This window comes from Oncorhynchus keta, chromosome 15, assembly GCF_023373465.1.
Source record: "Oncorhynchus keta strain PuntledgeMale-10-30-2019 chromosome 15, Oket_V2, whole genome shotgun sequence".
NCBI classification, from domain to species: Eukaryota; Metazoa; Chordata; class Actinopteri; order Salmoniformes; family Salmonidae; genus Oncorhynchus; species Oncorhynchus keta.
In genome coordinates, this window is record NC_068435.1 from 36124037 (window position 1) to 36150646 (window position 26610).

A 26610-nucleotide genomic window follows, 5' to 3' on the forward strand; every position below is an offset into this window, starting at 1 on the left:
AATTAAACACTAAACTCACTTTTCGCTCTATCAACTTAACTTGCACAGTGTTTTCAATTGTTACATGTACACGAGGGATGATGAGGTATAATGCTTCCATGCTTCAAGCCTGCTCATAAGCCAGAACTCTTTTCATTGATGCTTGCAGCTACACTACATGACCAAAAGTATGTGTACACCTACCTGTCGAACATCTCATTCCAAAATCATGGGCATTATAGAGTTGGTCCCCCCCTATGCTGCTCTAACAGCGTTCACTCTTCTGGAATGGCTTTCCACAAGATGTTGGAACATTGCTGTGGGGACTTGCTTCAATTCAGCCATGAGCAGTAGTGAGGTCGGGCAGTGATGATGGGCGATTAGGCCTGGTTAGCAGTTGGGGTTCCAATTCATCCCAAAGGTGTTCGATGGGGTTGAGGTCAGGGCTCTGTTCAGGCCAGTCAAGTTCTTCCACACCGATACAACACATCATTTCTGTATGGACCTTGCTTTATGGACGGAGGTATTGTCATGCTGAAACAGGAAAGGGCCTACCCTAAACTTTTGCCACAAAGGTGGAAGCACAGAATCGTCCAGAATATGATATAGCATTAAGATTTCCCTTCACTGGAACTAAGGGACTTAAGGAACCATGAAAAACATTATTCCTCCTCCACCAAACTTTACTGTTGGCACTATGCATTCAGGCAGATAGCGTTCTTTTGGCATCAGAGATTTGTCCGTCGGACTGCCAGATGGTGAAGCTTGATTCATCACTCCAGAGGTTGCCAGTGCTCCAGCATCCAATGGCGGTGAGCTTTACACCAGTCCAGCCGACGCTTGGAATGGTGATCTTAGGCTTGTGTGCGGCTGCTCTGCCACGGAAACATATTTCATGAAGCTCCCAAACGAACAGTTCTTGTGCTGGAATTCGGTAGTGAGTGTTGCAACCAAGGACAGACTATTGTTATGCGCTACACGCTTCAGCACTCGGCGGTCCCGTTCTGTGAGATTGTGTGTGGCCTACCACTTCGCGGCTTAGCCATTGTTGCTCCTAGTTGTTTCCACTTCACAATAACAGCACTTACAGTTGACGGGGCAGCTTAGCAGGGCAGAAATTTGACGAACTGACTTCTTGGAAACGTGGCATCCTATGACGGTGCTACATTGAAAGTGACTGAGCTCTTCAGCTCTTCCATTCTACTGCCAATCTTTGTTTATGGAGATTACATGGCTGTGTGCTCGATTTTATACACGTCAGCAACAGGTGTGGCGGAAATATCAGAATTCACTCATTTGAAGGGGTGTCCACATACTTGTGTATATATAGTGTATATTTCTGTTGTAATGTTATAAATATACACTCGCCGGCCAGTTTATTAGGTACACCACCCCGTCCACAAAAATCGCTCCTACAGATTGTCAGGTGGCCGTGGCTTGCTATATAAAGCAGGCAGACAGGCATAAAGTTACTGTTTGATTAAACATTAGAATGTGCAAAACGAGTGATCTAAGCGACTGAGCAAGGTATGATCATCGTTGCCAGGAGCGCCAGATTCAGAAACGGCCGCCCTCCTGGGATTTTCACGCACGGCAGTGTCTAGGGTTTATCGAGAATGGTGCACCAACAGACATAACTGCGCAGTACAACAGTGGTGTACGGAAAATATTGCCTGGTCTGACGAATGCTGTTGCGTCATGCTGATGGCAGAGTCAGGATTTGGCGTACGCAGCATGAGTCCATGGACCAATCCTGCCTGGTGTCAATGGTACAGGCTGGTGGCGGGGGTCTTGGCACACGTTAGGTCCCTTGATACCAATTCAGCAACAAACAATTCCGACACTTTGTAATCCGAAGAATTCAGGCTGTTCTGGAGGCAAAGAGGGGTGTCTGACCCAGTACGAGATGGGTGTAAATAATACACTGGTTATTCTATGTTCTAGTTTTATGTTTTAAGATGGTGAACAACAGAGTGTTATCTGTAGGCTACTCACCGCTGCACATGTAGGCCTTCTCCATGCCCCAGATGAAGGAACCACACAGGTCACAGGACTGCATGATGTTCACCTGGTACGTACTGAACATGTGATCTAGAGGGCTGTTGGGCTTGAAACAGTATAACACACATCAGATAGGGAGAATGACAGGCAACCTGGGACCTTACTTATCAAAGTTGCATGCAACAAAAAAATGATAAACCTTGCGTGCGCCAGTTTCCCCACAAAGGTTGGTATTTATCCATTTTGAACTTGACAGGAAAGTGTGCATATCTCAGACCTTGCATACGAACAACTTCTAATGGTTGATCAAGTGTATTGGAAGCAAATATTGTTCTTTGGGGGAAATGTTGGTGTTTGATGCACAGGAATTATGATAATGGTAGACTGATAAAAACATTACAACGTAGCCCTAATGATAAAAGATTAATTTTCCGTTGGTAAGATAATCGCATAGCAGCATGTCGCCTAATATATTTATTTGACTTTTATTATATGCAGTGTGTTCGGAAAATATTCAGACACCTTGACTTTTTCCACATTTTGTTAAGTTACAGCCTTATTTTAAAATTGATTCAATATTATTTTTTACTCAGTTTACACACAATACCCCATAATGACAAATCGAAAACAGGTTTTAGAAATTTGAGCACATTTATTTTAAAAAAGATACCATATTTCCATAACTATTGAGACCCTTTGCTATGAGACTTGAAATTGAGCTTAGGTGCATCCTGTTTCCATTGGTCATCCTTGAGCTGTTCCTACAACTTGATTCAAATCCACCTGTGATAAATTCAATTGATTGGACATGATTTGGAAAATCACACACCTGTCTATATAAGGTCCGATAGTTGACACATTGTATGTCAGAGCAAAAACCAAGCCATGGAAGTGGGAGGAATTGTCCGTAGAGCTCTGAGATAGGATTGTGTCGAGGCACAGATCTGGGGAAGGGTAACAACACATTTCTGGAGCATTGAAGGTCTCCAAGAACACAATGGCCTCCATCATTCTTAAATGGATGAAGTTTGGAACCACCAAGACTCTTCCTAGAGCTGGCCGACCAGCCAGTCACCCTGACAGAGCTCCAGAGTTCCTCTGCAGAGGTGGGAGAACCTTCCAGAAGGACAACCATCTCTGCATCACTCAACCAATCAGGCCTTTATGATAGTATCAGAGGGAAACCACTCACTCCTCAGTAAAAAGCACATGACAGCCCGCTTGGAGTTGCCAAAAGGCACCAAAAGGACTCTCTGACCTTGAGAAACACGATTTTCTGATCTGATAAAACCAAGTTGAACTCTATGGCTTGATTGCGGCAAAATACAGAGATCCTTAATGAAAACCTGCTCCAGAGCGCTCAGGACCTCAGACTGGGGTGAAGGTTCACCTTCCAACAGGACAATGACCCTAAGCACACAGCCAAGACAACTCAGTAATGGCTTCGGGACAAGACTCAATGTCCAGCCAGAGCCCAGACTTGAACCCGATCGAACATCTCTGGAGAGACCTAAAAAAAGCTGTGCAGAGACGCTCCCCATCCAACCTGACAGAGCTTGAAAGGATCTTCAGAGAAGGGGAGAAACTCCCCAAATACAGGTGTGCCAAGCTTGTAGCGTCATACCCAAGAAGACTTGAGGCTGTAATTGCTGCCAAAGGTGCTTCAACAAAGTACAGAGTAAAGGGTCTGAATACTTATGTAAATTAGATATTCCAGTAAAAAAAAAAAAAAGCGAAACTTTCTAAACCTGTTTTTGCTTCGTCATTATGGGGTGTAGATTGAGGGGGCGACAATTTAATACAAGGCTGTAAAGTAATAAAATGTGGAGAAGATCAAGGGGTCTGAACACTTTCCCGAATGCACTGTAGGCCTAAATCATACTCATATTGCAGGGCATGTCTCTCCTTTTCTGACATGATTGGTTTATTCCCGCTACACCACAACATTTATCCATCGCTCATTCAATAGCCGACCAATGTGAGTCCGCAAGATCAGAGGCAGTCGATATGACCAGGGATGTTCTCTTGATAAGTGTGTGAATTGGACCATTTTCCTGTCCTGCTAAACATTCTAAATGTAATACGTACTTTTTGGTGTCAGGGAAAATGTATGGAGTAAAAAGTAAATAATTTTCTTAAGGAATGTAGTGAAGTAAGTTGTCAACAATATAAAAAGTAAAGTACAGATACTCATAACTACTTAAGTAGCACTTTAAAGTATCTGTACTCCACTGCTAGAAATATAGTATGGCTCTGATTTATCAATGAAAATGTGTATATGTTGCGTGCGACAGTTTGAAAAATCCCAATCATTTGTTGTGCCTGCAAATCCTAGAATCTCCACATACGCCAGAATTGAGTGAGAAATCCATGCACTGTTAACAAATGTGGACCCCAGACCATTAATCTGTGTTTACTTTAGACCGTGCTATTCAGAGGTTATTATCATACAATTTAACTTACACATTTGCTCTTTTTCCCTCTCATCTTTGTCTTTTTCATGGTCTGCAACACATTGAAAAGTAGCCATGAAACAACTGCACCTCTTAAAATGACATACACAGCTCTTAAACTTTCAAAAGTGCATTCTGCTCACAAACAATGTAAAAAAAAACTGCTGCGAGTGTGTGTCTGTGTGTGTGTGTGTGAGTGCATGTGTATGTCTTTGTTGGTGTTTAATGTGCGTTTGTCTGACTCTATTCAGAACTACCTTGACCGGCCCAGCCTCCGCTCGTTTGATCTCTCCCCGTATGAAGCCATCCAGAACGGACTGGAACAGGTTGACCACTGACTGGACCTCAGTCTGCTGCTTGGCTTCGGCAAGACTGGACACCCGGTTCTGGTAGCCCTTCATCAAGCCCTTGTAGCTGATGTGGGGCATCTGTTTGGAGAGTACACATGGGAGAGGAGGACAGGGTTCATGAAGAGTGTGGGGGTGATTTGATGTACAGTATAGCACAACCCAAATCTTTACATCCGTCTCAGGCAGTGAACGCCAATCTATTTTAAAACTCGTTTCAAGACACCCTTTTGATCTTGGTTAATTACCCCCATGCTTAGTTCCTTATCAAAATACCAAGAGCTCCATAAAACGATCTCTGTGTTCAAGGTGCCCAGATCAGTCCGGTGGATAGACTTGGATACTCACCGAGACGGAGTACATGCCCTTGATGGTCTCTCTGAACTGCATGGTGGCTGTGAGGAAGATGCTCTCTGTCGCTGACAGCTTCTTCGCCCTTGTACGCAGCTCATTTACCTGGAGAGATGGTGGGTATGAAGTTACATGGATTTTTTTTTATACATAATTTAAAAAAAAATATATTTAACTAAGTCAGTTAAGAACAAATTCTTATTTATGGATCTCTACATGTATCATTATCTATCATTCAAAATGGCCCTGACTACGCGTTCAGATTCTCTGACCAGAACTGGTAAGTCGGTATGTTATAAAGATGCACTGCAAGAACATGCAAGTAACCGAGCACGTGAAGGGAAATGTCTATAGACGCCTATGGCGCCATGTCTCAGAGTTATTAGTACACATGTGAGTGTGTCAATGAGTGAGAAAGAAAGCTAGTGAATGAATGACAGGGCGATCTTAGTCAGTCAATAACTGCTCTTGAAAAACTCTGAAGACTAAAACACATCCTAATAAACCAATGGGCAATACAATACTGATTTTTGAATAAAACAATATGCAGTTGCAATAGGGCTAACTCCTAAGCCTGATGTGAATACCAGGCGAGTGAGAGACAGGTATCCCACCTGGTTCCCCAGGAACTCGTCCAGGTTTCGGAGCTCGTTGGTGTTGGTGATCTCCCGTTCCAGAGAAGCATTCCACTTCTCAGAAACTCTCGCGGCTCGGCTGATCCTGATGGAGGGGTTATGAGGCTGCCCGCTGCCCTCGCTCGACAAGGGGTAGGAGAATGGAGAGATGGCTGTAGGTAAGGGAAGGATGTGTGTGTGTGCTTTTAGATAGAGGGGACATGTGGTTGAGATTATACCATTGACCACTAGATGGTAGTAAAGAGACACATTTTTAGTGCCTTTCAAATCGTATCAGTCATAGGGCCCTATTTTAACAAACCTAATGCAATGTTAAATCTAAACGGTAACGTTACAGGTCCAGGGGTGTGTGAGAAATAAAAAACATTGCTATCACAATTATCGGTGCACTTGCTGGCATTGGCACGAAAGGGCTGGGTTTCGATGAATAAACAAGGTGTGAGTGTGTCAAGGCTTGGCCCCTCACTGGCCAATCAGAACGTGCTCCATGGCAAAATATGTGGTTGTTTCAGATTGTGTGTTTACAATCTTTTATATATTGCCTTGGAATCAACTCCAATTTCAATGTAAGTCTGTTATAGTTTGTTAAATGGCTTACAGAAACTAAATGTAGACCAATCCCCTCATTTCAGGTTAACTTGAACCCATTTGCAGACCATATTGTTCTAAGTAACTGCCTTCAATAGCATTCACACTGATATAGGGTCTAGGCTTACTGTATATTTCATTATGGCTGAGCATGGACATGCCAAACATTGTCAATAAGCAACATTCAATTCATTATTGTTACGGCCTAAAAATAACTAATTCTAATCAAAACAACAACTTGTTTTAAATAGCCTATGTCACACTTACAGGCACCATTATTTCTCCCCATGGGCATATAATATTAAAACAACACAATATGGAGGGTTTTTACGCACATCCAAAATGGACCTGCATGGCTAAAATAATGTGGGACGGCCTACAATGCATAGATAAAAAGGTTCATTTCAGCTCACTGTTTAATTCCTCTCAAACGTGATATTTTAATAAAGCTTTGGTGATTAAGATTTACTTCCAAGTGGTCTCAGGAGTTAAACCCTTTATCAGCAGTCTTGACTACTTCCAGATTACATTGGGCAGAAAAAAACAACCTTAATTGAGGAGGGGAGGCTATGCTTTTTATCAAATAAACCTGAAAATGGGGAAAAAACATTTTTGTTTCTAAATACAAAATCTACAGGCACCAAAAGCACATTAGTCTACTCTCGTTTCATGAGCATATGGGCAGTGTGCGTCACAGCTGGATAGGCTGAGTTTTCGCTGTCAAAATTCATGCCATAGCCAACTTTGTTTACCACTAGAACCAGCTTTTGGTTGGCCTTAAATATCCCTATCAGCGCAGCCTGAAATTAGCACTTTGGATCATGTTTTTAAGGACACACCTCAAATATTTCCACCCTGCCCATCTGAGCGAAAGCGAGCTGATATAAGACAGGTAAATTGCCAAACCTGAAATTCAGGCTGGAAAATGCAGAGCTCCAGTTTTTACATAATGAAATTGCAAACTAATGTGCGTTTGATACTAGTGCCACCTTAATGCCAGCCTAAAATAGAGCCCTAAAGCTGGAAGGCACAGTGAGCAGTTTGCTGTAGGGGGCAGGACTACAGTACCTCGTTTTTCAGATTGTGTATTCTCATTAGTCCGCTTCCCGTACTCAGGTGGCTGAGAGTCTCTATTGGGCCATTTCTTCATAATCTTACTGAAAAAGCCATGTCTGTGGAACACAAAATGCTAACATTTAACCATGACAAAGAACATAGTATCATCTCCATTCAATATACAGGAAATAAAACAAATCAATTATGGTTTACAGCCTCCTTACTCCTCCCGCCTTTACCTCTCAGGTGTGGTTGGCTGGGATTGGCTGTAGTCTTTGATAATTGAGCTCTCATTGGTACTCCTGGCTGGGAGGCTGAACCTTCCAACATCCGTGGTAATATCTGAAGATTTCTGAAACTGAGGGAAAACAATTACTGACCATCTAAGATTGTATGACATGAGACAACAACCATGCTGGGGAAAAATCAGATACATCATTATTAACCAGTAACATGTGGGGAATGATTGTGCCTAGAAAGTAAGAAAATATTGAGAACAGATGTCATGCCATTTCACCAGGTGTAGGTGTAGTACTAGTGCAAAACTCCCAGGCCCAGCCACACCAGTTAGTTAGCTAGTTCCAATGATGTGTATAAACCCTAGATGACAGTTGGGAGTGATGTTTTGAAGCCAGAGCGCAGCCATTTTTGTGCAGCCATTTTCCCTCCATTGTAAAAAAAGATTTTTGAAGTTATAGAAATGCCTTTAATGTCTACATTTGTTTTTGAGAATCCTTAGTTGCTACATACATTTTTGGACTTGTAAATTAATGATAAACCCATTGATTCTTGATGTTTTTTTGTTGTTGAAGAATATACCTTATAAATGCCTCCTTGAGCTTAGTTCAACTGTCGTACCCCATCAGAACCCAACATAAGCTTTTTTTTCTTACTTCAATGTTTGTAAACAAGTTAAATGTAAACAAACACTGTACATCCCCAAAACATGGTTAAAAAAATTATTTCCTCAATGATCAGTCATTGCATTCATAGCATCGATCCCTCCACTTTTTTTACCAAAACATGTTTTAGAGAGTACTAAAGCTACTGTCCCTACTACAACAAAGAAATACTTAAATACAGGTATTTTGTCCTTTAAACATTTGATTGAAATACTGTAGAATTCCATTCGTTCCTATGGAGGACTGCTCCTTCTGAGGAGTGCCAATATGGCGGCCAATGGCTTCAAAGCCACTCATTCGGCCAATACATAGCATAATAAATCAAGGGTGTATATACATCATTGGTTAGTACCCAATTCCCCAGCAGGAACGCCTGTCTGCCTGCAGCCACCACACCCATAGCCAAGTTCAGTCTCTCTCCCTTCCTGCTCCCCGAAGAGTGCTCTCTAACAGTAATCTCCCACCATGGACGTCAAAGGAATGGACTGAGATAAAGGAACATGGTGGACACGCCCTCTTAACCCATGTTTAAAACCTTCAGCAGCATCATGAGCCTAACCTCTGCCTGACGTATGACCTTTTTTGCTGTAGTCAATTGAGGGCAGCAATGAACATCACAGACTAAAAGATTAGTTATCATTGTGTATCTTGATTGCCACAAACCTGTGTGCTATATGAGAGGCTATAGTTTGTAGAACAAAACCATTATTATCTCTCCTTACCAACAGAGAATACACACAAGGACAACTGGGGAACTAATCCAATTACTACTCCCATAACATTGAACTTGTATCAATGGGATGTGAACTGTACATGGTTTTGATGGTGTTGCCTAAACATTGTGACAAAAAAGGTCAGAAACAAGCTGCAGCAACCAGAGAGCCATCCAGCCACTGTGTTTAGGTGGCAGAGGATGGTTCATGGTTGTGACTAGCTCTGTTTTCTGAGTCTTTCCCTGGCCTGAAGAAGAGAAGCCAGTATATAGAACCCGCAGAACACTGTAGAACATTGCAGACCCATCCAGCCGGGGACTGTGAGACGAGCGGATATGAGACCCTGTCTTAACATACACAAAGCCTGCAGTGCATGCACAGCAAGAGTCAGTCAGCGTGCAGTGCCAGGGCCCGTAGTAGTTTTCCATAGTCAGGCCGGTTGGTACCTGGACCTCAGGTTTGCGTGGACGGATGTGGACCTCTTGTTGGTTGGACTGGCCCATTCCACTGACCCCCGGTGAGGGGCTCATGGGTGGGAGGGGGAAGCTCCAAAACTCGCTCTCCTGGGAACCCTTAAGGTTAAACATCAGCCCGCTTCGGGCGTAGGCTAACCGCCGCTTGTGATTGGGCCGCTTGCGGGAGCGCACCCTGACCTATGGTGGCCAGGAAAGGTCAAGAGGCACTGGTGAGTTGAGGGACTGAGAGACCCCTCACTGTCCAAGGTTCAGTAGGAACAAAATGGGAAAATACATTTTGAAACAGGTGGTCGCATGTAGAATTTTCGTAAAAGTTAGAAAGTGGCAGAAGATTTACAATGTAAGTATACTTTTAATCCGACTATTTTCATATGAGGGTGCAGTGGGTTGGACCATTCTTTTGTCATCAGTAATTTCGGGAAAAAACGTTACCTAATTGGAAATATTATTATAGATTTTTTTTACTTCATATGTTGGTGGTGCTGGAGATGATGAGTATGAAGTAGACATTTTTTTAAATTTCACTTTAAAACCTGGAAATCACATGATCATTAAGACAGTGGATGAATCAAACATATTATTATTTAACTATTGAAAAAACATGGACTACAGATAAAATAGAACAATTGGCATAAAGTATAACAAGCCCTAGAAATATCCAAATGATAAATTATATTTAAAAAAAAAAATAGAGAACAAACAATATGGGTATGGATACAGCGGGAACATGTAGGTTTGGGCAAGTATGAAATCATTCATGTTTGTCATCTTTATTCGTCTTTATGTCAAAAGTTGGAAAGTCCCAGTCATCATCATGTCTAGTTTAGTGGTTCCATTTCTGTGAAATGTTAAGTCGTCTTAAACTAAATCTTATATCCCCCAAAACAAAGAATGCTGAATTTGATTTTTTCGGTTTTAAATGTTTTCCCGCTTCGTGCCTACTGACCAGCTGAAGAGTGGGATCCATCCATGTGTGTGTCAGCAGCAGGAAATACAGTAACAACATGCCATATAGCATCTTAGCTACAGTTGAAGTCGGAAGTTTACATACATTAAAACTCATTTTTCAACCACTCCACAGATTTCTTGTTAAAACTATAGTTTTGGCAAGTCGGTTAGGACATCTACTTTGTGCATGACAAGTCATTTTTCCAACAATTGTTTACAAACAGATTATTTCACTGAATCACAATTCCAGTGGGTCAGAAGTTTACACGAGTCCTATATCGACATATATATATATATGCCATTTAGCAGACGCTTTTATCCAAAGCGACTTACAGTCATGTGTGCATACATTCTACGTATGGGTGGTCCCGGGGATCGAACCCACTACCCTGGCGTTACAAGCGCCATGCTCTACCAACTGAGCTACAGAAGGACCACTAACCTGTTTCCAGGATTAATGTCAGGAATTGTGAAAAACTGAGTTTAAATGTATTTGGCTAAGGTGTATGTAAACGTCCGACATCAACTGTACCTGTGTGTGTGATAAGTAATGAGGCAATAGAATAACATTAATGACAGTCACATACAGAGGGACCAGACCAGTACCTCAGTGGCAGAGGGAGAGCTGTGATACTTAATGGTGTAGAGTGTAATAGTAATAATTACATTACGAGAGAAGAATACCTCAGTAGTACATATCTAACGTGTATGAAGGAACAACAGTAGAGTAGTAGTACCTCAGTAATGGAGGAAGAGCTGTCTGAGCCTGACCCTGAGGAGCTGAGTTTGGACACGTTGTCCAGCGAGATAGACTTCCCTCGGTTCCTGAGGTAAGAGATAGAAATATGTCAACTGTAAACTCTGTTAGAATTCAAGACATTGCTATAAGATATTGATGAAAGATAAATCAGAGAATGGGGAAAGAAACAACTTGATGTAGTGATCCAAGATCATATTGAGGGGACATTGAAGGGTCTTAACAGGTATGGTTGAGAGAAACACTAAGACATGACCTAACCAGTGATGTAGAGGTAAGAAAATAGGTGGGTAAATGATATTCGCAGGGAGTAACGCTCCCTATAATTTCAATGCCCTTTTCCCGCAAAAGACGAGTCAACACCGGTGAATAAATGACGTTTACTCTCCACTTCACCACTGGACATTGTGATAACATCACATAATAATATGTCATACAGCAGCAACCCCTCCATGCGTTTATCCCTGGGCCGCTGGATCTCAGGGCTGGAGTCTTCCGGTTGTCTTCCCTCCCTCCTGCTCTTCCACCTCTTCGCATGCTCCTTGATATCCTCCAAGTGGGAGTAGCGCTCCAGGGTGCCTGTGTAAGGGGACAGGCTGGTGAGCGCCCCCTCTCCGTCCCTGTTAAAAAAATATAATATGGATTGGATTTACAGTACCAGTCAAAAGTTGACATTCAAGGGTTTTTCTTTATTTTTTGCTATTTTCTACATTGTAGAATAATAATGAAGACATCACAACTATGGAATAACACATGGAATAATGTAGTAACCAAAACAAATTGTTAAACAAATCTAAATATATTTTAGATTCTTCAAAGTAGCCACCCTTTGCGTTGACAGCTTTGAACACTCTTGGCATTCTCTCAACCATGAGGTAGGTCACCTGGAATGCATTTAAATTAACAGGTGTGCCTTGTTAAGTTAATTTGTCAAAATAATTTCCTTCTTAATGGGTTTGAGCCAATCAGTTGTGTTGTGACATGGTAGGGATGGTGTACAGAAGATAGCCCTATTTGGTAGAAGACCAAGTCCATATTATGGCAAGAACAGGTCAAATATGCAAAGAGAAACGACAGTCCATCATTACTTTAAGACATCAAGGTCAGTCAATCCAGTACATTTCAAGAACTTTGAAAGTTTCTTCAAGTGCAGTCGCAAAAACCATCAAGCTCTATGATGAAACTGGATCTCATGAGGACCGCCACAGGAAAGGAAGACACAGAGTTACCTCGGCTGCAGAGGATAAATTCATTAGAGTTACCAGCCTCAGATTGCAGCCATATAAATGCTTCACAGAGTTCAAGTAACAGACACATCTCAACATCAACTGTTCAGAGGACACTGTGTGAATCAGGCCTTCATGGTCGAATTGCTGCAAATAAACCACTACTAAAGGACACCAATAAGAAGAAGAGACTAGCTTGGGCCAAGAAAAAAGAGCAATGAACATTAGACCGGTGGAAATCTGTCCTTTGGTCTGATGAGTCCAAATTTGAGATTTTTTGTTCCAACTGCCGTGTCATTGTGAGACGCACAGTAGGTGAACGGATAATCTAAGAATGTGTGGTTCCCACCGTGAAGCATGGAGGAGGTGTGATGGTGTGGGAGTGCCTAGCTGGTGACACTGTCTGATTTATATAGAATTCAAGACACACTTAACTAGCATGGTTACCACAGCATTCTGCAGCCATACGCCATCCCATCTGGTTCGCACTTCGTGGGACTATCATTTGTTTTTCAACAGGACAATGACCCGACACACCTCCAGGCTGTGTAAGGGCTATTTGACCAAGAAGGAGAGTGATGGGGTGCTTCATTATAGATGGCCTCCACAATCACCCAACCTTAACCCAATTGAGATGGTTTGGGATGGGTTGGACCGCAGAGTGAAAGAAAAGCATCCAACAAGTGCTCAGCGTATGTGGGAACTCCTTCAAGACTGTTGGCAAAGCATTCCAGGTGAAGCTGGTTGAGAGAATGCCAAGAGTGTGCAAAGATTTCACCAATACAAAAAGGTGGCTACTTTGAAGAACCTCAAATATAAAATATATTTTGATTTGTTAAAAAAAATGTTGGTTACTACATGATTCCATATGTGTTATTTCACAGTTTTGATGTCTTCACTATTATTCTACAAAGTAGAACATACTAAAATAAAGAAAAACCCTTAAATGAGTAGGTGTCCAAATGTTTGAATGGTACCGTCCCCGTATATGGTGCTTTTCCACCTAACAAAACACTTTACACTGAATAATAACAGATGTATATAATATTTTTTAGCAGGTGCTAAAAACACTTAATTTGCATTGAGGTGGCTGGGAGACTGGGCACTCACTTCATCCACTACCAATAGTTGATGAATAAGTTCAAAGTTCTATATCCACCTGGGGGATGCCACTGCCACCTAATCTGCCACTGCACACATCAGCTATCACAGTGGATGGGTCAGCGGTGAAGGATGGGGTGAGCGGTAGAGAGGTGAGGGATGGGAGAGAATCGTACCTGCCAGCCTTGGAGTCCAGGGGAAGGGAGAGAGGTCTGTTGAGAGGAGGTGGAGAGCCTCTACCCTCTCTCTTCTCCGATTCTGTGTTCCTTTGGGTAGCCTCCTGTCTGTTAACCTCTGGGCCTGGTTGGAGGCTCCTATTGGGGCTTGGTTCCAAACTGTGCTGCCTCCTCAGCTCCTTCCTCTCCAGGCTTCTCTGGTGCTGGGTCTGGTGCTTGGGCTGAAGCTTGGGCGGGGGCTGGGGCATGGACTGGGTCTTGGAAGGGAGCTGGGGAGGCATGGGCTTCTCTACCTCAGCCTTTGAGCTAGAAGTAGGGTCAGATTTGTGCTGGTCAGAAAAACTCAGGGCCCTGAAGTTCAAAGTTCTATAACTTTATTGTACATTTTTAGGATATTAAAAGATGAGTCTTAGTACCTGTTTAGATCTGGTTTGTTCCTGAACAGTGTCTGCATCTTCTTGATGCTGTTCCTCTTTCTCAGGTAGTCTTTCCTCTTCTGAGAGCCTCGCCACGCTGCCTGGATCACTGTGGCCGCACGGCATCTGGTGTCCGCCCGGAACGCACGCCAACATCGCTATACGAGAAGATGAGATCAACTTTATTATCCCTGAGGGGAAATTTGGCTAGGACACAGTAGCACAGCTGTAAAAATACATGAATCTTACCCTACCACACAGGGGCTTTTTATACAGTGCTCCCTGAAAAATCTATTACAAGCGCTGGGATAGGTCTTGTACACATTGTTGTGATTTTAAGCAATAGTTACCAGTGGGATCATGGTTTCTGCCATATAGGTACAAACCTGTATTCTGATGGCGGCGTCTTTCTTGTAGAGGAAGTGGCTCCTGCTGAGACAGGCCCTGAACCAGCGCTGGAGGATGACGATGTGACGCATCACTTCCTTGTTCAGGGTGTCCTGGAGATGCTGCTTCTCCCTCTCCTTCAGGAACACCTGGGAGAAAAAGGACATTTAGATGGGACTACATGTTTAATATGAAGTCAAATGATGCTTTTGGTTGTTTAAGCAATAATTACTAAATCCCTTTTCAGCTTTTCTATGGAGGCCTTAATGGCTAAAATGTAAAGTGTTACCTTGGTTTTCCCAATCTGGTACGTGCTCTGTCCTAGGCCCATCTCCTGCAGCAGGTTAGCTATGTCCTCTGGTGCTGTGGTGGCTTCTTTAGGCAGCAACAGTTTGAACTGCTCTAGGAACTCTGTGAAGGTGAACTTGGCGTTGTAGCCAGACTTCTGGATGCGTACCGTCTCCAACATGCCTGTGTACCTCAGCTGCTGTTGCACCAGACCATTATCAAACAGCATCTCCTTCTACAAGGAACACAAAGAGTTGCATCACTGAATGCATTAAAAAGAGAAATTCTGTCATTAATACTGACATAAGCGTCTGCTAAATCAGGGGTTTTCAAACCGTTCCTTGGGGACCCCAGACGTTCCATGTATTTGAACTATTCCAGAGCAAGCTAACCTGATTCAACTTGTCAAGTAATCATCAAGCCATTGACTCGGTGAATCGGGTGTGCTAGTTTAGGGATACAAAATTGTGATATGTCTGTCTGGGGGTCCGGGAGGAAATTTGAAAACCACTGTGCTAAATTGCCAAAATGCAAATAAATATAAGGGTTGGGGTCAATTCAGGAAGTACACACAAATTCAAATTCAAATTCTCTTCAATGCATTTCAATTAGAAAAATTCTGAATTGATATTTGGTTTACTTTCTTAATTTAAATGGAATTGACCCCAACCCTGGTAACTACTGTATCGTCCTAGGTATTCCCTTACGGAAAAACAACATGAATTTCAACGTGACCACATTTTGAAAAACATTTTTTCACATGTGAAATTTCAGGTGAAATTATGTGACCTTTTCTTTAAGGGATAGACATAGACAATCTTTATACAGTACATGTTATCCTACCTTCTCAGCATTGGACCGGATACAGCGGATGAAGAAAGGCTCTGCTTTCCCCACAGTCTCCAGCAGCTTATTGAGAGACGCCTACAGAATAACATTACAATATATCACGTCAGTCAGCTGAGGTAATGCGGTTTACAGCCCCCATTAGTGATCTTTAATGGAGTTTCAATGAAATACACACAATGCTAAGACAAGCTCATTTTTCTGGTCAGCTCTCAGTGGGAGGAGGCTGGTGTGTGTGCCTGCATGTGTGTGTTGGGAAAGCAGACCTGGAACTGAGCGCTGATGCTGGGTGGTTTCTTCCTCTGATGTGGGTGGAGCAGAGAGCGGGAGGCTCGGTCATGGAGCGTCAGGCCTACGATGTGCTTCAGGGACCGAGAGTTCATCAGATTCTGTAGGACGTACCACATCAATCATCATCACACATTGTTACACAACTACAATGACACAGTATTGTAATGTGATTATACATAGGGCCAGGAGACCGTCCTGTCTATGTGAACTGTAAAGACAGTACAGAAGTAACATAAACCAATAAAAAGACCAAAGAAATCACTTCTTTGATAACGGCAACTACTACTAGTACATTACCGTAGGAATGAGCTGCTTGTGCTTGCTGGCCTTGCTCTTCCTATGGGGAGAAAAGACAGAGATGGTGGTGACCTGGATTTTACAGGCAAGATGGATGACAATTATTATGTATTCATGGCTTGACAATGATAAAGTTGGCTAGAGCAGGCTAGCTTTCAGCACAGTTTCTTGTTGATAATGTGCAGTATGTAACATCCCATCAACAACCTGGCTCCTGCTTTTCCCTCCAGCCCACTTACTTCTTTTTCTCATAGTTGGCAAAGATGTCCTCAAACACCTCCAGAGGATTGTCATCGGACCGATCGAACGAGAAGTCCAGTAGGGAGCTGTGGCTGTAGAAAAATGTTAGTTGAATCAGATGACGCAATCTCTATTGCACTCCACACTGTCTTTTCCCACCTGGACAAAAGGAACACCTATGTGAGATTGCAGTTCACGTTCAACACCATAGTGTCCTCCAAACTCGTCACTAAGCTGCTAAGAACCCTGGGACTAAACACATCCCTCTGAAAACGGATCCTGACGGGCCACCTCAGGTGGTGAGGGTAGGCAACAACACATCAGTCACGCTGACCCTCAACACTGGGGCTCCCTCAGGGGTGCGTGCTCAGCTCCCTCCAGTACTCCCACGACTGTGGCCACACACGACTCCAACACCATCATTAAGTTTGCAGACGACACGAGTGGTAAGCTTGATCACTGACAACGGTGAGACAGCCTATAGGAAGTAGGTCAGAGACCTGGCAGTGTGGTGCCAGGACAACATCCTCTCCCTCAACGTGGGAAGGACCAAGGAGCTTGTCGTGGATTACAAGAAACAAAGGGCCGAACATGCCCCACTAACATCGACGGAGCAGTTCGAGAGCTTCCAGTTCCTCGGTGTCCACATCAATCAGTACCTGTGATGGTCCAAACACACCAGCACAGTCATGAAGGAGCCTGAAAAGATTTGGCTTGAGATGTCAGATCCTCAAAAGGTTCTACAGCTGCACCATTCAAAGCATCTTGACTTGCTGCATCACCGCTTTCTATGGCAAGAGCTCATCATACGACCGCAAGACACTACAGAGGGTAGCATGTACAACCCAGTACATCACTGGGGCCAACTCCCTGCCATCCAGGACCTCTATATCAGGCGGTGTCAGAGGAAGGCCCAAAAAATTGTCAAAGACTCCAGCCACTGAAGTCATAGACTGTTCTCTCTGCTACCACATGGCAAGCGGTGCAAGAATGCCAAGTCTGGGACCAAAAGGCTCCTGAACTGCTTCTACCCCCAAGCCATAAGACTGTTAAACCGGTAATCAAATGGCTACTCGGACTGTTTACATTGACCCCCTTAATTATTTATTTCTACACTGATACTTCCACACACATGAAGACACACACTGTAAAGTCCACACCTGTTGTATTTGGCACATCTGACCAACAAACTTTGATTTGATGCATTTGGCTGGAACAAAAACCTGCCCCTACATCAGCCCTCTGTGGATACGATAGCACACCTCTGGACTAAGGCCTTCTGTCTCTTCTCCTTCGATGAAGGTGAAACATGCTCAACTATAACGTTGCAACTGTAACAAGTGGCAGCATAGTCTCTCTCTCCTCTTACCTGGACAGTCTCTGCAGAGCCGAGCTCGGTCTCCTCTTCAGTTCCCCTATAGACTGACGGGAGGTGCGTTTCACCAGACCTGTAGAGTAAACAGGCCTTGCCATGTTAGTCATCTTATCATCATCGTCGCCACCAAAGTGTAGCAAGTCATATCTCAAGAGACTCATAACCTGACCAGAAAAAAAAACTAAAATCTCTTGACCAATTACAGTTATATGCTAATAAAAAGTGCACTGTTTTCTCTTGCCTGGTCAGTTCATGTAAACGTGAAATACCCTCTCTCCTAGACCTGTCCAATCAGGGTATCTAAAGTGAAGCCTACCTGGGACTGCCCGGCGGCGTCCGGCCTCGTTGAAGGCCGCTATGATGCGTATGGTGGCCCGGAGGATGCCCCATCGGAACACTGCCACCGGGTCTGACCCAATCAGCTGACGCATGAATGCCCGCTCGCTGCTACGTAGCAACGCCACGATGTCCGGACGCATGTGATCCGTGTTCTTCTTCCGGAAATCCTGATCGTGATACGGAGAAGAGGGGAAGAGGAGAGGTAGAGAGATGGAATGAGAGGATATGACGAGGGTTAGGGGTTGAGAAGGGAGAGCGAGACACAGGGAGGTAGAGAGGAAGAGGAGACGGATGGAGGAAGGAGGAGAGGAAGGAGATGCAGAGGGACACAATGAGAGGAGGAAGACAGGATAAAGAAAGGGTTGGAAGCAGGACAGTTAGCTGTGTGATGTCCTTTCGACTGACAGTGTAGACTAATAGGTTGCTCCCCTTGCCCTTTCTCTACCTTGATCTGGTATTTGACCTTCCCAGCGAAGTGTTGGATGACGAAGGCTGGTAACATCACTGTGGTGGGGACGAAGTACGGGTTGTCTTGATGCTGCTGCTTGAACTTGTTCAGCAGAGTGTCATCCGTGGCCTGAGGGAGACTAAGGTCACAAAGACTGGGTTAGGTAAAAGCAATAGAGGAAGCCAACCAGTAAGCTTCGTTTCATCTGTCCACTTCCTCTAAATCAGTGGTGATAAAGGTATAAGACAAGAAGTAACTACAGACTACTGAGATACAGCCCTTGCAGACAGGGCCAGGAGATTTTCCTGACCATGTGACCTGACTAGAAACACTCTGGGCCCTAGTTTTAGGTTCAAACTCTTACTTGCTCTCCTCATCCAGTAGGTGGAAAAGCCCAGTGGGTTTCTGGCTGATCAGATGGATACAGCCCAGGTTGTCCGTGTAGTCTATGGTACTCCAGCTGATCCCCTCTGCCTGGTACTCCTTCTGGAATAGATGGATGGACAGATGGATGCGTGAATAAATGGGTGGATGAATGAATAAATTACTATTGATTCACAATTAGAGATGATTTAACTTCACATGAAGGTAACATTTTATGGGGTGAAGGGTTTATAATGCATTCAGTAGTGCAACTGACTCCTTATCCCCCTTTCATTTCCCTTATAGAGCTCACCTGCTCCAGCTTGAAGATGTGCTGGTTGAAGTAATACTGTAATTTCTCATTGGCGTAGTTGATGCAGAACTGTTCAAAGCTATTCGTCTGGAAATCCTCAAAACCAAATATATCCAGGATACCTATGGACAAACACTAAAAATAATCTGAATATAAATCCCTTTTTCCTGCTTACTTAATGGGCCCTTCCCAACAATGCAGAGAAAGAAAAAAATTGAGAAATTTTAAAAGTTAAATGTGTAATACTAAAAGTAATAAAAGTAAAACTAATACTTTCTAAAGCTGCGTTGAAAGGTTGTCAAACAAATGCAGGGGCATCACTTTATACTGGAAGTGAAAGTGACAGATGGCTTTAACACTGCAGTGAAAGGGTTAGGTTAGGGTCAGTACAGTGACAAGCTGTCTCTGGGTTAGGGTCAGTACAGTGACAAGCTGTCTCTGGGTTAGGGTCAGTACAGTGACAAGCTGTCTCTGGGTTAGGGTCAGTACAGTGACAAGCTGTCTCTGGGTTAGGGTTAGTAGTGACAAGCTGTCTCTGGGTTAGGGTTAGTACAGTGACAAGCTGTCTCTGGGTTAGGGTCAGTACAGTGACAAGCTGTCTCTGGGTTAGGGTTAGTACAGTGACAAGCTGTCTCTGGGTTAGGGTTAGTACAGTGACAAGCTGTCTCTGGGTTAGGGTTAGTACAGTGACAAGCTGTCTCTGGGTTAGGGTTAGTACAGTGACAAGCTGTCTCTGGGTTAGAGTTAGTACAGTGACAAGCTGTCTCTTGGTTAGTACAGTGACAAGCTGTCTCTGGGTTAGGGTTAGTACAGTGACAAGCTGTCTCTGGGTTAGGGTTAGTACAGTGACAAGCTGTCTCCGGGTTAGGGTTAGTACAGTGACAAGCTGTCTCCGGGTTAGGGTTAGTACAGTGACAAGCTGTCTCCGGGTTAGGGTTAGTACAGTGACAAGCTGTCTCTGGGTTAGGGTTAGTACAGTGACAAGCTGTCTCTGGGTTAGGGTTAGTACAGTGACAAGCTGTCTCTGGGTTAGGGTTAGTACAGTGACAAGCTGTCTCCGGGTTAGGGTTAGTACAGTGACAAGCTGTCTCTGGGTTAGGGTTAGTACAGTGACAAGCTGTCTCTGGGTTAGGGTTAGTACAGTGACAAGCTGTCTGGGTTAGTACAGTGACAAGCTGTCTCTGGGTTAGGGTTAGTACAGTGACAAGCTGTCTCTGGGTTAGTACAGTGACAAGCTGTCTCTGGGTTAAGGTTAGTACAGTGACAAGCTGTCTCTGGGTTAGGGTTAGTACTGTGTCAAGCTGTCTCTGGGTTAGGGTTAGTACAGTGACAAGCTGTCTCTGGGTTAGGGTTAGTACAGTGAATGGTTGTCTTACAGAGACGGCCTCCTCCATGTCTCGTCTGTTGAGCAGAGCGTGGTTGATGTGCAGGACAATCCAGTCAAACAGAGAGCTGTACAGAGACTTGGCCATGGAGTCCCGTGCTGTCACAGCCTAGGAAGGACAATAAGACAATAATTGTCACAGCCTGGGTAGGACAATAACAAGACAACAGTAGTCACAGCCTGGGTAGGACAATAACAAGACAACAGTAGTCACAGCCTGGGTAGGACAACGACGACACAACAGTAGTCACAGCCTGGGCAGGACAACGACAAGACAACAGCAGTCACAGCCTGGGCAGGACAACGACAAGACAACAGCAGTCACAGCCTGGGTAGAACAACGACAAGACAACAGCAGTCACAGCCTGGGTAGAACAACGACAAGACAACAGCAGTCACAGCCTGGGTAGGACAACGACAAGACAACAGTAGTCACAGCCTGGGTAGGACAATAACAAGACAACAGTAGTCACAGCCTGGGTAGGACAATAACAAGACAACAGTAGTCACAGCCTGGGTAGGACAACATCAAAAGACAACAGTAGTCACAGCCTGGGTAGGACAATAACAAGACAACAGCAGTCACAGCCTGGGTAGGACAACAACAAGACAACAGTAGTCACAGCCTGGGTAGGACAACAACAAGACAACAGCAGTCACAGCCTGGGTAGGACAATAACAAGACAACAGTAGTCATAGCCTGAGTAGGACAACGACAAGACAACAGTAGTCACAGCCTGGGTAGGACAACAACAAGACAACAGCAGTCACAGCCTGGGTAGGACAACGACAAGACAACAGCAGTCACAGCCTGGGCAGGACAACGACAAGACAACAGTAGTCACAGCCTGGGTAGGACAACAACAAGACAACAGCAGTCACAGCCTGGGTAGGACAATAACAAGACAACAGTAGTCACAGCCTGGGTAGGACAATAACAAGACAACAGTAGTCACAGCCTGGGTAGGACAACATCAAAAGACAACAGTAGTCACAGCCTGGGTAGGACAATAACAAGACAACAGCAGTCACAGCCTGGGTAGGACAACGACAAGACAACAGCAGTCACAGCCTGGGTAGGACAATAACAAGACAACAGTAGTCACAGCCTGGGTAGGACAATAACAAGACAACAGTAGTCACAGCCTGGGTAGGACAACATCAAAAGACAACAGTAGTCACAGCCTGGGTAGGACAATAACAAGACAACAGCAGTCACAGCCTGGGTAGGACAACAACAAGACAACAGTAGTCACAGCCTGGGTAGGACAACAACAAGACAACAGCAGTCACAGCCTGGGTAGGACAATAACAAGACAACAGTAGTCATAGCCTGAGTAGGACAACGACAAGACAACAGTAGTCACAGCCTGGGTAGGACAACAACAAGACAACAGCAGTCACAGCCTGGGTAGGACAACGACAAGACAACAGCAGTCACAGCCTGGGCAGGACAACGACAAGACAACAGTAGTCACAGCCTGGGTAGGACAACAACAAGACAACAGCAGTCACAGCCTGGGTAGGACAACGACAAGACAACAGCAGTCACAGCCTGGGTAGGACAACGACAAGACAACAGCAGTCACAGCCTGGGTAGGACAATAACAAGACAACAGTAGTCACAGCCTGGGTAGGACAACGACAAGACAACAGCAGTCACAGCCTGGGTAGGACAATAACAAGACAACAGTAGTCACAGCCTGGGTAGGACAACAACAAGACAACAGCAGTCACAGCCTGGGTAGGACAACGACAAGACAACAGCAGTCACAGCCTGGGTAGGACAACAACAAGACAACAGCAGTCACAGCCTGGGTAGGACAACACCAAGACAACAGTAGTCACAGCCTGGGTAGGACAACAACAAGACAACAGCAGTCACAGCCTGGGTAGGACAATAACAAGACAACAGTAGTCATAGCCTGAGTAGGACAACGACAAGACAACAGTAGTCACAGCCTGGGTAGGACAACAACAAGACAACAGCAGTCACAGCCTGGGTAGGACAACGACAAGACAACAGCAGTCACAGCCTGGGTAGGACAATAACAAGACAACAGTAGTCACAGCCTGGGTAGGACAACGACAAGACAACAGTAGTCACAGCCTGGGCAGGACAACGACATGACAACAGTAGTCACAGCCTGGGTAGGACAACGACAAGACAACAGCAGTCACAGCCTGGGCAGGACAACGACAAGACAACAGTAGTCACAGCCTGGGCAGGACAACGACAAGACAACAGTAGTCACAGCCTGGGTAGGACAATGAAAAGACAACAATTGTTATGGCCTATAGGATAACAGCTAGAAACACCACAAAAAAGGGCTGCAAAGCTAACAAAAGCCATATTAGTCCACACGTGACATGACTAGGAAAATATCCAGGTCCTGGCTATAACTACATTCTGGATTTTTCCCTCATGTCATGTGAGGAAGAAAAAGGAAAATAAATGTAACTGGTATTAGAACCCTTACTTCTTTGAGAGTGTAGTGTAACACTAATTTGTCATTGGCTGTTGTTTGTTTCCTCTTGGTCATAGCCTCCACCAGCAACTCCTGTTTGACCTATGAGAACAGAGCAGATTGTCAGTTAACGCTGTGTACAGGTCTTCCTCTAAGCAGGTGAGACTAAAGATATTGATTGATTGAATGACTACACAATAAATATATTGACTGATTGATTCCTTTACCTTGAGGAGGTCAGACAGGGTTGAGAGGACATCTGCTGGCCCCGCTTCCAGCGCCTGGCCATCTTCTGATTGGGTGTACGTCACGTTGCCCAGATACAGGATGGCAGAGAGCATGGAAAATATCCTACACAGAAATGCACGATTATTATACAATACACCAGAATTACTGATCATATCCTGCACAAGAAAACATAGGGCACAAATACACCTGGATAACAGTTTCACACACCATGAGCACCTCTCACTGGCTAGTAGTATGAGTTATGGCATCATCCTTATTTCAAGGATACAATACATATATACACGCATTATCGTTTACAAGCTACCATATAATTACATTGAGAAACAGCCACAGTAGGCCACTAGGTGAGCAACTAAGTTCTACTGTTCCACCTGTCACACCCCAAGGCCATGATCAGATGTCTGCTGCTGAAATGTTCCCTGCATTATTCTCCTGCTAGGACTGACAAGCTCGAACCTGCTGCGGAAATGGGAGAGAGCGGTGGAGATCATGGAGAGCTGCAGTGTTACATACAGACTGTTTTAGTTCCATCAGGTGTGACTGTGGCAGAAACTCTTCATGAAAAAGATAATATCAGGGATCATGACAGATGACAAGAGTATGGTACAGGGGATGTAAAGAGGAGAGGATAAGGTATCTGAGATATCTCTATAAACTAGAGTTGGTCTCCCTCACTCTTTCTCTCTTCGTCGCACACACTCGGTCTCACTCGCCTGAAGAGTTAACCCTAGAAGTATCCATACGTACTGTTTCTTAGTGGAGGGCAGGAATCCAACCATCTCCATGGCCTGATGAAGCCTCTCGAACTCATGTCTGAGATCCTCAGCGTCTTCTAAATGAAAGTACTCCTGAGCAGAGTGACAGAGTATTTTAATTAAAACAAAAACTTTTAAATCTCAATACACTTAGACAGAAAAAAAGAGAAAATAGAGAGACAATTGACAGAAAGTAAAGAGAAAATATGAAGACATGCTTTTCGCATCTGTATTGCTGGAGTTCAGGCTTATGGACTGTAATGGGTTACAGAGTTAATGTTTACAGGTAATTCATGGAGCTGCATCTAAAGATATTTTATTTTACAGTTATTTACATATGTAAGAGAACTTGTATTAAGATCCACGTGATGGAGAGAACTATGTACATATTTCTGTTGTATTGGATTACGCTATTGACGCATTTACCAGAATGCCTTGCGTTAGAAATGAAGAAAAACAAGAATGCGCCAGTTATGTACAAGTGATTATCCCGGCTTTCGCTAGCAACTATCTTTTATTGTTTTGTAGAATCTAAAGTGATAAAATGTAATTTGAACAAGTATTATTACTAAAAACAAGCCTACATCTTACAACCAAAGTCCCGAGTCATTACTTTGATAGTTATTCTATACACAGACAGGTATTTCCCTGATGACAGATAGACATGCACTAACACATCATAATGTAACAGTCAGAGCCACATGATAGGGCAGTTTAGACTAGAGATTAACTCTGTTTGACACTAACATGCTGACCACACCGCTGGCATCGTGTGCGAGAGTGTTGCAAAATAAATGTACACATACACGTTATTCAATCATTGCACCCACACTGCTCACGCGCCTCAGCGAGCTCCTGCATGGCCAGGCGCTAAAATAGAAGGTTATATAAGTTATATTTGTAACACTCAATGCGCTGCAAGTCTGGCGTCTCCCATCTCCTCATTTGTGTGTAGGAGCATATGCCCACGTGGGTGATTGAAAGATTAACTGACATCCACACTCCAGTCGGTTGCAGTAATGCACAGTAAAGTTGGTTGCAACCACCATATTAAAGTCCAAAGAAGTACAAAAAAGAAGCCTGTGGAAGGAGAAGAGATGACGAGAAAGGAATTCGGTTTACCATTTTATCTGTGGATTAATTGTAGGAGTAGAGGACCTTGTGCATTTCATTTAAACTAACAACCCAATGTTAATATCACAGGACAAATTAGCTTGCAACAGCAAGCTAGCTAGCTACATTGCCATGAATGTTTAACGCTTTTCGACCTGTCCCCAAATTAATATGGTTCAGTTTGTTTTGATATTTCAACCTGCGTGTCCTGATCGTGTGCATTCGGTTTGGTCAGCATGTAATGTTCGTCCCAAATGTTACCATATTACCTACATAGTGCAATACTTTTGATCAGGGCCAATGGCACTCTATTCCATCCATAGTTTGCACTACTTTTGACAAGCATCCTATGGGCCCTGTTCAAAGGTTGTGCACTACATAGGGAATAGGGTGCCATTTGGGACATTTTACACAAAATGTTTCCTCCCGAGAATAAATCACTTTTCTCCCGGGTAACCTGGGATTTCCTGCCAAAACTGGAAGTGATGGCTTTGATCGGCATGAAAATTCAGGCTCCCAACGAGTTTGAAAGAATTGATTTAACATTCAGCAAACAAGAGCAAGCTTGCATCCCTGCTCAAAAAAATGTCCAACAAGCTATTCTAGTTATTTGAGTCCAGAGGAGAGCAGGTGTGTATTGTGCAAGTGAACATGATGACAAAGGCTATAAGTTAGAAGCTTATGCATATTAACCCATCATTCATTAGGTAAATACACTGGGCGTACGAAACATTAGGAACCCTTGCTCTTTCCATGACATGGACTGACCAGGTGAATCAAGGTGAAAGCTATTGATGTCACTTGTTAAATCCATTTCAAATCAGTATAGATGAAGAGGAGTACCCTTTTTTTCAAATTTCGCCTAAAATGACATACCCAAATCTAACTGCCTGTAGCTCAGGACCTGAAGCAAGGATATGCATATTATTGATACCATTTGAAAGGAAACACGTTGAAGTTTGTGGAAATGTGAAATGAATATAGGAGAATAATACATTAGATTTGGTAAAAGATAATACAAACAAAAAAATATGCGTTTAAATATATATTTTTTTATCATCTTTAAAATGCAAGAGAAAAGCCATACTTTCAGGTAGGAGTCTAGGTTAAGGAATACCTAGGATAGGATAAGTAATCCTTCTCACCCCCCCCCCCTTTAAGATTTAGATGCACTATTGTAAAGTGACTGTTCTACTGGATGTCATAAGCTGAATGCACCAATTTGTAAGTCGCTCTGGATAAGAGCGTCTGCTAAATGACTTAAATGTAAATGTAAATGTAAATGTAGGTTTAATTTAGATTTTGGCCACCAGGTGGCAGCAGTGTGTG

The 26610-nt window shown here is 43.7% G+C and overlaps 1 protein-coding gene across 9 annotated transcripts in view; it reads right to left on the reverse strand.

The window, feature by feature from the left end:
* LOC118395235 (unconventional myosin-IXb-like) overlaps positions 1 to 26610 on the reverse strand; it is a 79500-nt gene that overhangs the window by 17281 nt on the left and 35609 nt on the right. For 8 of the 9 annotated variants that reach the window (XM_052463943.1, XM_052463944.1, XM_052463941.1 and 5 more), the window contains 27 exons: positions 24161 to 24261; positions 23392 to 23515; positions 23177 to 23266; positions 20689 to 20805; positions 19313 to 19447; positions 19001 to 19122; positions 18634 to 18775; positions 18166 to 18355; positions 17844 to 17922; positions 16474 to 16566; positions 16235 to 16274; positions 15913 to 16035; positions 15644 to 15724; positions 14802 to 15035; positions 14512 to 14661; positions 14126 to 14283; positions 13710 to 14015; positions 11644 to 11826; positions 11187 to 11274; positions 9472 to 9678; positions 7650 to 7768; positions 7423 to 7526; positions 5746 to 5918; positions 5129 to 5236; positions 4691 to 4861; positions 4444 to 4485; positions 1975 to 2086 (listed from right to left, as the gene is read on the reverse strand). In XM_052463943.1, the coding sequence (XP_052319903.1) occupies positions 1975 to 2086; positions 4444 to 4485; positions 4691 to 4861; positions 5129 to 5236; positions 5746 to 5918; positions 7423 to 7526; positions 7650 to 7768; positions 9472 to 9678; positions 11187 to 11274; positions 11644 to 11826; positions 13710 to 14015; positions 14126 to 14283; positions 14512 to 14661; positions 14802 to 15035; positions 15644 to 15724; positions 15913 to 16035; positions 16235 to 16274; positions 16474 to 16566; positions 17844 to 17922; positions 18166 to 18355; positions 18634 to 18775; positions 19001 to 19122; positions 19313 to 19447; positions 20689 to 20805; positions 23177 to 23266; positions 23392 to 23515; positions 24161 to 24261 (3592 nt within the window). The remainder of the gene's footprint in view (positions 1 to 1974; positions 2087 to 4443; positions 4486 to 4690; positions 4862 to 5128; positions 5237 to 5745; positions 5919 to 7422; positions 7527 to 7649; positions 7769 to 9471; positions 9679 to 11186; positions 11275 to 11643; positions 11827 to 13709; positions 14016 to 14125; positions 14284 to 14511; positions 14662 to 14801; positions 15036 to 15643; positions 15725 to 15912; positions 16036 to 16234; positions 16275 to 16473; positions 16567 to 17843; positions 17923 to 18165; positions 18356 to 18633; positions 18776 to 19000; positions 19123 to 19312; positions 19448 to 20688; positions 20806 to 23176; positions 23267 to 23391; positions 23516 to 24160; positions 24262 to 26610) is intronic. The other variant, XM_052463948.1, reaches the window with a different exon arrangement.